The 13064-nt window shown below is 39.8% G+C and overlaps 1 protein-coding gene across 11 annotated transcripts in view; it reads right to left on the reverse strand.

The window, feature by feature from the left end:
* LOC124211297 (dipeptidyl peptidase 4 omega) overlaps nt 1-13064 on the reverse strand; it is a 213395-nt gene that overhangs the window by 48617 nt on the left and 151714 nt on the right. For all 11 annotated transcript variants that reach the window (XM_046610205.2, XM_046610208.1, XM_046610206.2 and 8 more), the window contains one exon: nt 4126-4345. In XM_046610205.2, the coding sequence (XP_046466161.1) occupies nt 4126-4345 (220 nt within the window). The remainder of the gene's footprint in view (nt 1-4125; nt 4346-13064) is intronic.

Genomic DNA, 13064 nt, shown 5'->3' on the forward strand with positions numbered 1-13064 from the left:
CAGCATGGAAAAATAAAAAAAAAAAAAAAATACGTTCATTCGTAGAAGGTGATAAATTTCGCGGTATATAACGTTCGAAGGTGTCGACAGCTCCAAAATTTCTACACCAGTACGAATCTATACAGGCATTAAAAAGAGACGCGTGGCTATGAGGTTGAAGAAGAATCGTCGCTGAGACCCAGAGGGACCTGTTACCGAAAGATAACAATGACGCCGAGGAAGGAGTAACTCGCCGTCGTCGTCGAAGATCGCGAGAGAGATAAAGAGAGAGAGAAAGAGAGAGATGGTTCGTAGAATCGTGAGCATCTGGGCGTATCATCGGCAAGTGTCGCGGCTCCAGCCCCACGGGAATACATCTTGAAGGGGCTTGAAGGGGTGGGGGGGCGGAGAGAGAGAGAGAGAAAGAGGGGGGGAGAGGGAATTCGGGAAACCTGGGAATGAAAATCTCCCCCTGGGGATCGTCGCCCGATTCGCGGTGAACTTGCCGGCGGATGGAGAAGGAAGTGAGAGAAAGTAAGGGGTGGCGGTTTCGAACGCGAAAATTATGCAATAAGAATTAGAACTTTCCCTGCACGGCCCGTTTCACTTTGTCGAAAAATCTAGGAAGAGATCCCACGCAATCGAGCGTAACCGGGTTCTTAGGTTGCTCTTTTTTTCTCCCCTCGAGTTCACCCCGACTCACCTGCTGCTCGTCTCTCCCATCATCGTCTCTTCCACGGAAAGGAGAAATACTCGCGAAGCAGCGGTTTTCACTTTTGTTATACGAAAACGACGAAGCCTAGGGAGCAGGGACGCGGCTGGTTTATACCTTGGGGGAGGGGGGTGGTTCACCGGGGGGTGAAACTCTGCAAAGCCCCGTGTCTTTATTATATTTATGGAAGTGCGGTGTCGGCAAAAGTTTTCCCGAGGTGAACACCAACCCTTTCTTCGCACCGACGTTAAGAGAGCCGGACTAAGACACCGCAGTTTGTACTTTGCGGCAAATTTAAACGTCTGCCCGTATTAAACATAGGGTGAAATATGCATCAAGATTATATAATATACATACTAGGGTGTTTCAAAAAAAAAATTATTTACGATTTTCCACCGTGGCACATCCTAAAAAGTTTGCTCAGGTTGAAAGAATATTTCCGTCAAAAGAAGAGTTTTCTACGTTATGTGGAAGATTGCTTTCGTTTGATTTTTCACTTTATTTTTGAACAGTATTTCTTTTTTTCTTTTTGAATTTGTTTCACTCCTGACATTTGTATTCAAACCAAAGATCACGATCCATAGCACAACGATACATCAACCGGGAATCTTATTCTCCTAACATAAAAGATCATATTAAATTATAACTATTTTATGAAGTTGAATTAATAATGAAAAATTTCTGACATACACTCCTCACACATCAATTGGAGACAAAAAATTACAAGTGTGAGTCTTTTTTGCGACTTAAATTGATTTTATGATTGATGTAAGCAATAAAAAAGAATTTTTATCCACGACGCTTCATAGATTAAAAAAAAAAATGTATGTAAAAGTGAAAAATCAATTGAACGCATAGAAAACTCATCTTTTGACAGAACGTTTCTTTTAACCTAAACGAACTTTTTAGGTGTTGCCATGGTGGAAAATCGCAATTATTTTTTCTGCTACACCCTAATACGTTACATACCTTATACCGTGAGAGATGAAGAATGAATAACAGAGGCGAGGGGAAATTTTTATAAGAAAAGATTTTTCTACGATACAGAAAGAAAGGAATGGAGAAGAAAAAAATCACGGATCTAGCCGGAGACTCTGAATGAATGGCGACCTCAGGTCGGGCGGAGGGCTTAATCAGGGTTCGTTAAATATTATACCCACACATTTTTTTCGAATATATATCGTCTCGAAAAGATCCGGTAATGAGAACCCAGGGGTCGCGAGTCGATTCATTCGTACTTGCAGTCCCTCGTTTAATCCTTGCCATTACCCAGGGTGACGCCTTGTAAATGTTTATTTAAAAAATCGCTACCTACCCTCGTCTCATTCTCTGCGAAATAGGTCTGCGGGCACGTGAATCGCGATATTTATTCCCTCGCTTCGCGTTCAATCCGCGGACACGAAGGATTCGTTCGTTTATTCGTCGTAATTTTTTTTTTTTGTTCCGAGGATTGTTTTTTATTTCTTTAAAATTTGTTTCAATTTCTTTTTTTTTCGGATTCGTAAAACGGTATCTCGTTACTGAAATCCATCCGAATCGTATAACCGGGAAATTGGCATATGTATTTGGGAAAAACAAGGGGGAGGAAATTATCGTCCTTGTTTCATTACCTTATATAAGAGAATACCGGGAGTTCCGGTTTTATAACAGACAAATTCAACAAATCGTATTTTATACTTTTTCCCTCTCTACCAGGCGACAAAATTGCTTCAAACTTTACGGACAGATACGGTTTATGACCGCGTTTGCGTAAAAGTTGGCGAAAAAATAACGGAAATATGGGAATCAGCTATGCAGTAACGAGTCGTAATCTCAGAGTGCTTCTGTCAATTTTCCGAGCTTTTCTTAAAGAGTCCGCAAGCACAACTGCGAAACTCTGTGGTATGAAAAAGTTTGAACTGACTTTATTACCCGGGAGAATAAAAATAGCGTAAAAGACGATTTGCTTACGTGGTTGGTAAGCTTCGAAAATCTCTTAAAAGATAAAAAAAAAATAGAAAATACTGAAATTATAATCAGAAGCTCGGAGATACCGATGCTCTGTTTCAAATCGCTTCAAAATTGGTAAAAATATATGCAGCGTATTCGTTCGAATTCGTTCTGCGATCGCTAATTTCATTGAGTAAACAATTTTCTTTTAATTCGCTAAAACCCTTTTTTCATTACGTTTGCATAGATAAATGTTTAATTTTCTAACACTGCACCGATATTGTTTATCATCAAAAAATTGGCAAAATCAAACGAATTATTGAAACAAAATAAATAAATAAATAAACAAACAACAATCTATTGTAGTTAAATAGTAGAATATATTTTGAATAAAATATACTACCACGGAGTGAAATTAAGATTTTTAACAATCTTAAATCGATTTCAAACGAAGCATCGGCATCTAATTTATTATTTGCAATACCGATATTTTCCTTATTTATATTTTCAAAACGATCTTCGTAAACCAACAAATATAATACTTCGATAAATACTCAACGTCCGACCGTCTCCGAACAATATAAATAAAAGAATTATAGATTTCCGTCCTTGACTGTAGAATAATTTTATTTTTTTTCCTTTTAAACGGCAATTATAATATAATCCTGAAAGTGACCGGTGATGATTTTGTCGCCAAATCGACGATACAGATAATTGTATAATATATTCAGGGCTATGGGATCACGCATATGATAATACCGATACCGTAGCTTCGCATTGTACGGATATAATTCACCGAGGCATACACAACGCGTACATTCGGCATGTATAATCCGGCAACGCGAGGCGTTGTATAAATTTCTGAATAAGCACGATGACACGCACATACATGTGTGTATGTATATATATATATATATAGACATATCCATACGCCGATTAGGGTAGGTGGCCTCACAGATTTAGCTCACGATTATACCCATAAGCGGGGGCGTTAATACCGGGCAAAATTGGTTTCGCAGACTGGCGTTGGTGCCGGTGCGTTGCAGAAGCCGAGTCTTCGGCTCCGGTTTCCTGGGTTGCAAACCCTTCTCCTCCTCCTCTTCATCCGCCATCGCCACGCTATTTCGTCGTCGTTCCTGCAGCATCCGATGGAACCGTGCGGTTTATCACGTAAACGCACATATGGAAACCGCACAGTCTATTACCTCAATTAGGCAAGGGTGCAGCCCACCGTGAACCTCATCAACTACCATAATTGATCCCGTGCAGGCTCACCTCCGACCATTTTCCATCCATATATATGTATATATATATATATATTCGATGAGAGTGCAGCAGCCTGCGTTGTAGCTGCGTTTTTCCTACATTTTTTTTTTTTTTTTTTTTCATATAAAAAACAAAACGCACAATTATAAGTAACGGTTTGCGCTCGATTTTTTCACTCGAGTTTCGTTCGATCCTGGAGTAACAGTTTGACTATATTTATTAATAGGTAACTAACTTACCGCTTAGCCAGGTGCCGTTGAAACTCTTCGTAGCGAGGGATCCTCCGAGCCATTCTTCGAGAGTGATTCCCGAGGCTGATGGCGAATCGGATGAAGAATCGGCGGGGCTGCCGGTTAGGAGAAACACCGCCGCTATTATCAGAGCGATTACGACGATAGCGACGATGCTACCGATCAGCAAGCGACGCCATCCTTGACGTTTACTCTTCGTCATTAACTCCTGCAATTATACGGGAAAGAAAAGGTGACGTTAATCAATCGGAAAGTATTCTTCCTAGTTTCGTATAATAATATAATCATTCACGTCGGTGTACAAAGAGCTGATGTACCGCCGGAGATTCGAGCTGACGTTGATCCGAAATATTTTTCCAAACACACGACGTTGCAATTTCGAACGGATTGCAAACGTCGGCTAAATTGTGTGAATTTTTTGATTACTCGTATCGCAACAAGTCGGCCGATTCGTTTGCCGGAAAATTGATCGGCGTATAATATATCGACGAAAAAAGTTGACAGCAAAGAATCTGCGTAACGGCCGCAGCCGTTCGATTAAATTGAAATCAAGTCGACGACTGTGGGAGAGGCGTGAAAAAAGGTTAAACTTAATCAGGGCATGCCTGAGAGAGCGAGGAGGGTTGGATGAAGGATGGGGTTGACAAATTATTACGAAAAAGAAGAAGAAGAAATAAAAAAAAAAAGTATTTCATTACTTTAAAGCGTTATAAAAATTATTATCATTTGCGTGGAAAAGTTTGTCAAGGCTTGTAAAGGGAGTTGAAAAATAATTGCAAGAAAAAAGAAAAAAAAAAAAACAAGACTCATCATTTTAAAAGGGGTTGTAACCGTGATCATTGCGTGGAAAAGTTTGTCAGGACTTTCGAAAACAATTCATCGGTTGGTAAAGTCCGTTTCTTTGATTGCAGTATATAATTATAAGCTTCGTTTTCGTTTTTGATAATTTCGTCACAGTTTGTTCTTCGATTTAAAGAATCAAAGTATTTTTTCATTTTATGTAAACGCATACAGGGGAGCCAGAGGCGAAGTGGACCACTTCGCGAAACTTTATAAAATTATATTTCACACTTCAGCGTACAAAGTGTGAACGCACAAGACTGAAATTTGTTGGCAAGATATCCATTATCATAATCTCGCAACTGCTATAACGGATTTTCAATTTGACCTGTTTCGATTTGTGAAATGAAATTGATTTCTTCCACGTAACCTTCGAATCCTAGTTTAACTCACGGATGAAAGCTTATCAAGGCTTTAGGGAAAGAAGAAAAAAAAGTGAAACATAAATTCAACATTTTCTGCTAATTAACAAGTGTTAATACTTATGGTCCAGTAGATATCAGTGATACGAAACTGTTTTATAGATCAGAAATTAATAACACATCGTATGTTTCAAACTCTATGAGGCATATTCCCTTGGGGGTCTATAAATCGATACATATACATATTTATATACAAGTTATTTGTACTTTACTTTCTCTTAATATTTTCATTTTTATTTTCAAAGCGCGCAAAATCCCAAAAATTGTACATCGCACTTGAATGTAAGTGGAAAATTTCAACCGATACGTGTTACGTATTGCGCTACCGTCTAACGTATACGATATTCTAAAAAGCAAGTGATACAACTCCGAAAATACTCGGAGGAGTTACAGTAATGTCTGTACGTATTATTACAATAAGAGAAAAAATGGACAAGGTACATATATCCCCATCATGTCGGGTTGAAAACGTGGAGAAAAGAGTTGTAAAAAAAAAAAAACAACAAAAAATTCACACCGCGGTATAAGTAATTAAACTTCAACAGGTTTTCACCCAACCCGCGCTGTTTGGGAAGAGACGGAGGTTAACAAAGCGTTAGATATAAGAGTACAACGGGTAGAGTATACGTTGTACGCGTCAAGTGTAAAAATGAAATGAAAACAAAATTTTATACGCAGGTATATTAGGGTGGTCCTCATTTAGAATGTTGACGAATTTATTCCGGATCACTCCACCAAATCAACTATAAATAATTGAAAAACAATTCACAATTTTTTTCAGTTTTTAATACCAACTGTAACCCGTGCCTGTGAGAGGAAGGATTTCCCAATTTAAAATACACGTGTTTCGGACACGTTCTTAGTATATATTTTACTGTAAGAGTGATAATGTTCGAAAAAATTCACGAATGTGAGGTTCTAATCAGCATTAGTGCTACTGTCTGAGAAAAAATTCACATCATCATACCAGGTAATATAGACAATCGCATTTCTTGTAAATAAAAAGAAAAAGTTAAATTTCTAGGGTGTGCAATTCGTCGAGATTGGTTGGTACGATGATGTGAATTTTTTCTCAGACAGTAGTACTAATACTCGCTAAATCTTCGCAATTACAGATTGATTCGAACATCGTCACTCTCGCGATAAATTATATGCTGAGAACGTATCTGAAACAGGTGTATTTTAAATGGTGATATCCGTCCATTTACAGGCACGGGTTAGTATTGATATAAAAATCTGAAAGAATTAGGAAATTGTTTTTGAATTATTTATAGTTGATTTGGGGGGTGGTCTGAAAAAAAATCATCAACACCCCAAGTAAGGATCACCCTAGGGTATATTATATATTAGGTTCGCAGGTGTGTGCAGCACCGTGCATTTCTATCTCGAAAATGGTGCGCGAATAACGTGCGTGTAGACATTTCCACCTCGCCCTATTGTTTCGCCACATCCCCGCAATTACCGGCGTGTAACGCTCTTCTTCCCTCATCGGACTCGATTCACCGAGTAAATACAGAGATTTTCCTCCGAGTCGTTATCCGCCAAACTCGACTCGACTCAACTCTCCATCTGCAGAAACTCACGTTCGCACGAGGCACACGGACCTGTTAAATAGGTCAGTGTCTGAATCAGTGGCCTGCGACGTGGTTGTTTGCTTAGGAAATGTAGAAACTTACTCTGGAAATTCTCAAATAAATTATAACAATGGCAAAAGCCGAGTAGCCTAATTGCGTACTCTATTAAACAACGGTCGGAATATTTCTTCGATCAGTATATTGCTCGTATACAGGATAAAGAAAATAAATAATAAAGTAAAAGGAATCCTCGACTGTAACTCTTGTTACGGTAATTAAACGACTGTGAAAATAGTTGAAATGAAAAAGGAAAAAATTACAGAATTGCTTTACATTTATATAGAGATTTTATTTCACGGTACGAATTTATTTTCTTTCTCTTCTCAATTATTAGTTGGTGGAAATAAATTACTAATTTTGCCTATGCTCGATTTATTTTTGACATTTGAGCTCATTTTCATGGTTTACATTACAAGTAACTTTTCAAGAAATTCGGATCGAAAAAACCGTAGTGTATAATTGTTTTCTCTACTTAGCTCGTAGCTGATTAACTACTGCAATCTTAGTGAAGATTAATAATGTTAACTGACTCCAACGATAATGCGAAGAAACGAGAATCCGAAACAAAGAAAAAATAAAAATATATATTTACACACCTGGCATTATACAATCTCCTCAGAGTAATATTAATGTAACAAAAAAAAAAAAAAAAAACAACATGCGTACTCTTCGTATCATCGACATTTTTTCTTGTCAGAATGTTTGACGTTATAAGTAAAAAGTTTTCACAAGATAATAAAATAACAGTTGGATTAGCGTATGGAACTAACAATAAAAGGAAGAGAAAAAGAACCTTTAATTGTTTTGCTCTCTTTTTTTTCATTTTCTTTTCTTTTCTTTTTTCTTTTCACTACTTTTGACCCGCTGAAAATTACACGTTGAGGAAATTCTGCAGGCGAATGCAGCAACGGCGGCACGTCGGTGCATTGTTCGAATCTTTCGAACGTGATATAAATCGCGGTTCGGAGAACAAAGGTTCAAGCATGGTGTGTAGAGTACTTGCAGGTACGTGCTTTTGCTCAGGCACCTAGAACCACTTACCAGTCAGACTAACAATATCTTGGTATTACTTTATAATAGGAAGAATCCATCGTGAGTCGAGGGTAAAGAGAACGTAAACAATAAGCGAACGAGCTGTATAAAAGCGACAGAGAGAGAGAGAGAGTTTCGTTGCTCTTTGAAATTCTATAAAAATTCGACAGTAATGATCAACCTCGGTTTAACCTACAAGTTTTCAAAGTTTAACTTTTAGCCGCTAAGGTCAAGTTCCTTGGAGTCATATGAACCAGGCTGGTTGTTGCAGTCGTGAAAGGTGAGTGCAGGTACAAGATACTAGGTACATATGAAGAGGGAAGAACACGAAACGAGGGAATGTAGACTTTGCTACGGAGCCTGCGTAAGAGGAGGATGAATACGACGCTCTTATCCCTTCGCAGCGGGTAACTCGGTTCTCATTTAACTTTTCGCGAGTTAACGAGCAATTTGAAGGTAATAAAAAAAGTTACCCCCACCCACGGTACGAGGTTCTAATGCAAAGCTAAGAGCAAAAGGTGAAACCTGAAAGCAAAAATGTGTTGCGAGCAATCTAAGTTGGTGCGCCCGTTCACCTAAGTAATAAACTATATCCCTACCATTAGTATCTACTTTGTACCCTAAAAGTTATATCGAACCTTTCGCGCCCCTCCTCCACCCCCGTGTCTCGGTAAGGCCGAACGAGGCGCCGGGGAATATCCGCAAATTCGGGATTTTGGGTTTCGGGATTCAGCCAACTGCGGCAGGGAGGAAAGGGGGATGGAAAGGAAACGGGAACGAGCCGCCCAACGCCAACGGAAATCGGGTATAGGGGGAATCCTCGTCGCTCGGTTATACATGTACATATACATTTGCGTATATATATATATGTATAATACATAAGTATATAATACGTACATATATATTTATATATATATGGGGGGCACCATCAAACCCAGCGCCCTTATACCCATGCTTTAATCCAAACTCTGGTAAGATTAACGCGTACTCCGGAAGCCAAGATACCGACGACGCTGGTTGGCTGGATTTAAGCTTTGCTTTGTTACCTGTGGCTTCCTAATTGTCACGTTATCCTTCAGCCGTCACTACCTTATCCTACTTATCCTCTTACGATCAATTCGCAATCCGTACCACGACACCGTTTCCTTCCCCCCATTCATTGTCCTCATCCCCGCGTTCAACGGGACAGGAAACAGGCCCGCCTTGACGAAATGGCAATAATGATCCGACTCCATTAATTCGCCACAAACACTTCGTCTCTTCTGACAACGAGTCCCGACACCCTCAAAGATACCGATAGTTCTCGACTCGGGGGTGTTTTTACCCCCGAGAGTCTCAACTTTCCTAACACTCACCGGTCTGCGCCGTTTCTTAATATACCGCTGAATGCGGATATCGCCGCAAACGTGAGACTCTCGATTGAAATAATTTGCCACAACTCGAAGAACACAGATTGACGCGCAAGAGGAAAAGGAAGCGCAATTTTTATTCAGTCATTTGAAACGAACGTACAATTTTCGTCGTGTTGTTTTTATACGGGTTCAGAAAATCTCCCTTGAAAACTTGAAAATTAAGAACATCGGTTATACCTGTGTAAAAGAAAAAAAAATGAAAAGAAAAGAAAAGATACTACGTTATCCATCGAGCGATATCGGAAGGAAAATGTTTCTTTTATCTTCTCCCGAACGTATTGCTCGGAGACTTTCGCTGCGTTTCTGGAGAAGAATGGAATTCGGCGCGGCGAGCGATTGCTTGAATAATTTAGTTGTTAATTAGCACGGGTAAGCCGAGGCGGTCGGCAAAACTGATTAGACAAAACGATACAAGGCTCTCCGTTTTCACAGTCAAACCGCTGCGACACGACGAAGGGACGCAGAGAGAGAGAGAGAGAGAGAGCTCGCCCTAAGGCGAATAGAAATTTCTCGACACGTTCCTCGGGGACACCCGGTCAATTCACTCCGTCCTCGGCGATAATCTGTTTCGTACCCTGCACCGGATAAGCAATCCTGTTACGCAGAGCCCTGGCTAATTCGCCGAGCGATAATTTAAGAGCTGATCCTTTTCATCCCTGCAATCCACTCGAGCTTCAAACCTCACGATCGGCTGTTCAATTTTGGTTACTCCGGTTTACGACGTATGTACGTATAATTGGTGATTTTTTTGATCCAATGATTTTTCTCATCGACGGACTAGGTTTTTCCGAGCTGAATTAGATGAGCTGAACAGGGTGCGGAGGTTAACCGCATCCTGCTGATATACCAACCCTCCGAGCAATCATTTTGCTCTTCGACAAATGAAATTACTGCACCCCGTGTGGAAGGGCACGTTTCCCATTTCCTCCGCAATGTAGCTCTGTATATATGCCTGTATATAGGTACACTGTGCAGATAGATGGACGGATAGATAGAGTAGACGGATGAAATCTGATTTGTGACGAAGAAGATTCATAAATATTGGGTGCATACAACCAACCGGCCTCCGATTTATGGACGCCGGTCGTATTCATATTTTTATACACACGTCATATCTCGTATCCGATATTGTGTGTTATACGACGCGGGGGAAACCTTTTGGAAATGAATACCGTTCCATGTGATATATCATATATATTGTATACAATTCACGTATATATATATATATATAATTCTCGACGTATTCTCAACCCCGCAGTATTGTCAATTTTTATTCTTAGTGAATTAATGAAATCCTGTGATAATTATGCCGGTGAATGAAGTGGCAGAGATTTAAAGAAAAATGTATAAACGATAAGTCGATAATATGAATTCGATTTTCAGATTTTTGACTTGTCAAAATATAGGAAACTTGGATTTGAACAAAAATAAAGAGAATATATATGACTAAAACTTGAAACGAGGAGAAATCTGTGCAACGAGGAAGAAAGGTGAGGGAGCTTTTTTCGAAATTCGACCCCTAGGCGAATCTTTCAGAGTAAATTCGGAGATCCAAGGCGTTGACGAAGGTGGTGGGTATATATCGAAGGGATTTACTTTATACGGAGAGAGGCGGGTTGCTCGTACAAGAAACCGGAACCCGAAGTAAGGTTACACCGTGCTCGTTTCTTCTATTTGTTTTTTTTTTTTTTTTCTTTTTCATTCCCTGGGACATTCCGCGCGATGGATAAATTTCAAGCCGAGTTGAATTTCAGCGTTACAAAGTACACGGAAAATTTCAACAACACAGAAATACGCGTTTACGCAGTAGAGATTGAAATAAATTTTTAAACGCCTTCGCTATGTATAAATAACGCGGTATGGTATAATTAGTTATAAACTGTGAACGAAGCGGGAAATATTAGCGGTGGATTTTCATTATCGCGCCTTAAATTATGCGGGGATGGGATTAAATTCAAAACGGAAGTTAATCAGCTGAGACAAAAGAAGGTACGAGGGGACCGACGCGACGATGAAGGGAAAACTGTCCGCGGGAAGCTTCGCAGACGAGAGATAATCGGGTGAGAAGGAAACAAACGAAAAGAAAGGAAAAACAACTATCGGGAAAAGTAGAAGCGAACGTCACAATCGATAATGAAACATCGGTAAAGAGGTGGAAAAAAAAAAAAATTGTCACGGAATAACCGTATTTTCACAACCACGTTTATATGTATAAATAGATAAATATAACTGACAAAATTATTGTGCAAAAGGAGAGAGAGAAAAAAGTAAATCGATGGTATGAAACATTATTTCACACCCTGTTAACATCCTGTAAGATTGAAAATTTTCGTTCAACAGCGATTTTTGGAGGGCTGAAATTAAAATTTTTTTCCATAACTCAATTTCGTTATACAAATTTACCGGTCTTCCGAAGTAACCGGGGAACATAAATTTCCCTGCAGGCTGAAGATTTTCACTCTCGCGTCACATCAGCGAAAATTATCTCCCTATATTTTTATATACATTTTTCCTCGATCATTTTTTTTCTTTTTATTTTCATTCAAATTCATTTCAGACTTATTCTAATATCTCTCTATAACCACGTTGTCTAGTCGTGATCTCATTTGGATCAACCGAAATGCAATTATTCATTCTGTTCGTATCAAATTATATCAGGGGCCTGAGAACCAAAAGGTCGTATCCTATCGTTATTATTATAATTTTTTTTTTTTTATTATTTTTTTCCATCTCGAATATCCGGGATAAATCTGTGTTCCCTGCATTTGCGTTCCGTACGCCCTTGACGGCAGTAAAATCAACGAATACTGAAAATCATGTAATTTCTATCCGGTAAAAATGCTGTAACGGATTTATATTTCGCGCGGAATATTTTGGCTTTCTTAAACTCTGACCGTTCGACATTTCGACACTTTTTACGCGTCGATTTTTCACATTTTGAAATCGAACGAAGAAAGATTTTACCGCGTCGTTTACAATATTCGCACAATGCGACTCTTCCATTATCCATAACCTTTCCCCATGTCTTCCCTTACCCTTTTTGCTTTTCGTTGGTTAACACGGGATTCGGGGCTTGCGGTGGGTCAGAGCCGATGCTTAAGGCGCGCTAAATTATCCACTGCACGGCCTCAAAGCTCGCCTAGAAGCTCTTAGCTTAATGCGGCCTCGCAGTTACCGCGATATTCTCTCTAGACCTGACCGTGTGACTTTACCTTAGAAGCAGAAGAGGCGAAATTTACCCCGGAGAAAGAATACGGGCCCATCCCCTAATAGGCATAAGGAGTTAGCGGTAAGAAAGCGCATTCGGAGCATTGACCGTCTCGTCGTAAAAAGCTTCCGGAAGTTATGTGCTCGGCTCGAATCTCTGGCGGGAATTGGAGGGGGAGAGGGACGTAGGGGGTGAGGGAGGGAGGGAGGGAGGGAGGGGGAGGTTAATAAGGTTAAAATAACGTCTCGGTAATTCGCGGGATCGCCCTTTTCTCATTCTTTCCACCTTCTTTCGGCCAGCGTCCCAGGGGGATTCGGGGGTTTCCTCGCCGCTGGAGGAAAGCCGTTCCCCGGGTGCAGAAGCGAGACGAAATTAACCT

Source organism: Neodiprion pinetum, chromosome 2, assembly GCF_021155775.2.
Source record: "Neodiprion pinetum isolate iyNeoPine1 chromosome 2, iyNeoPine1.2, whole genome shotgun sequence".
Classification (NCBI taxonomy): Eukaryota; Metazoa; Arthropoda; class Insecta; order Hymenoptera; family Diprionidae; genus Neodiprion; species Neodiprion pinetum.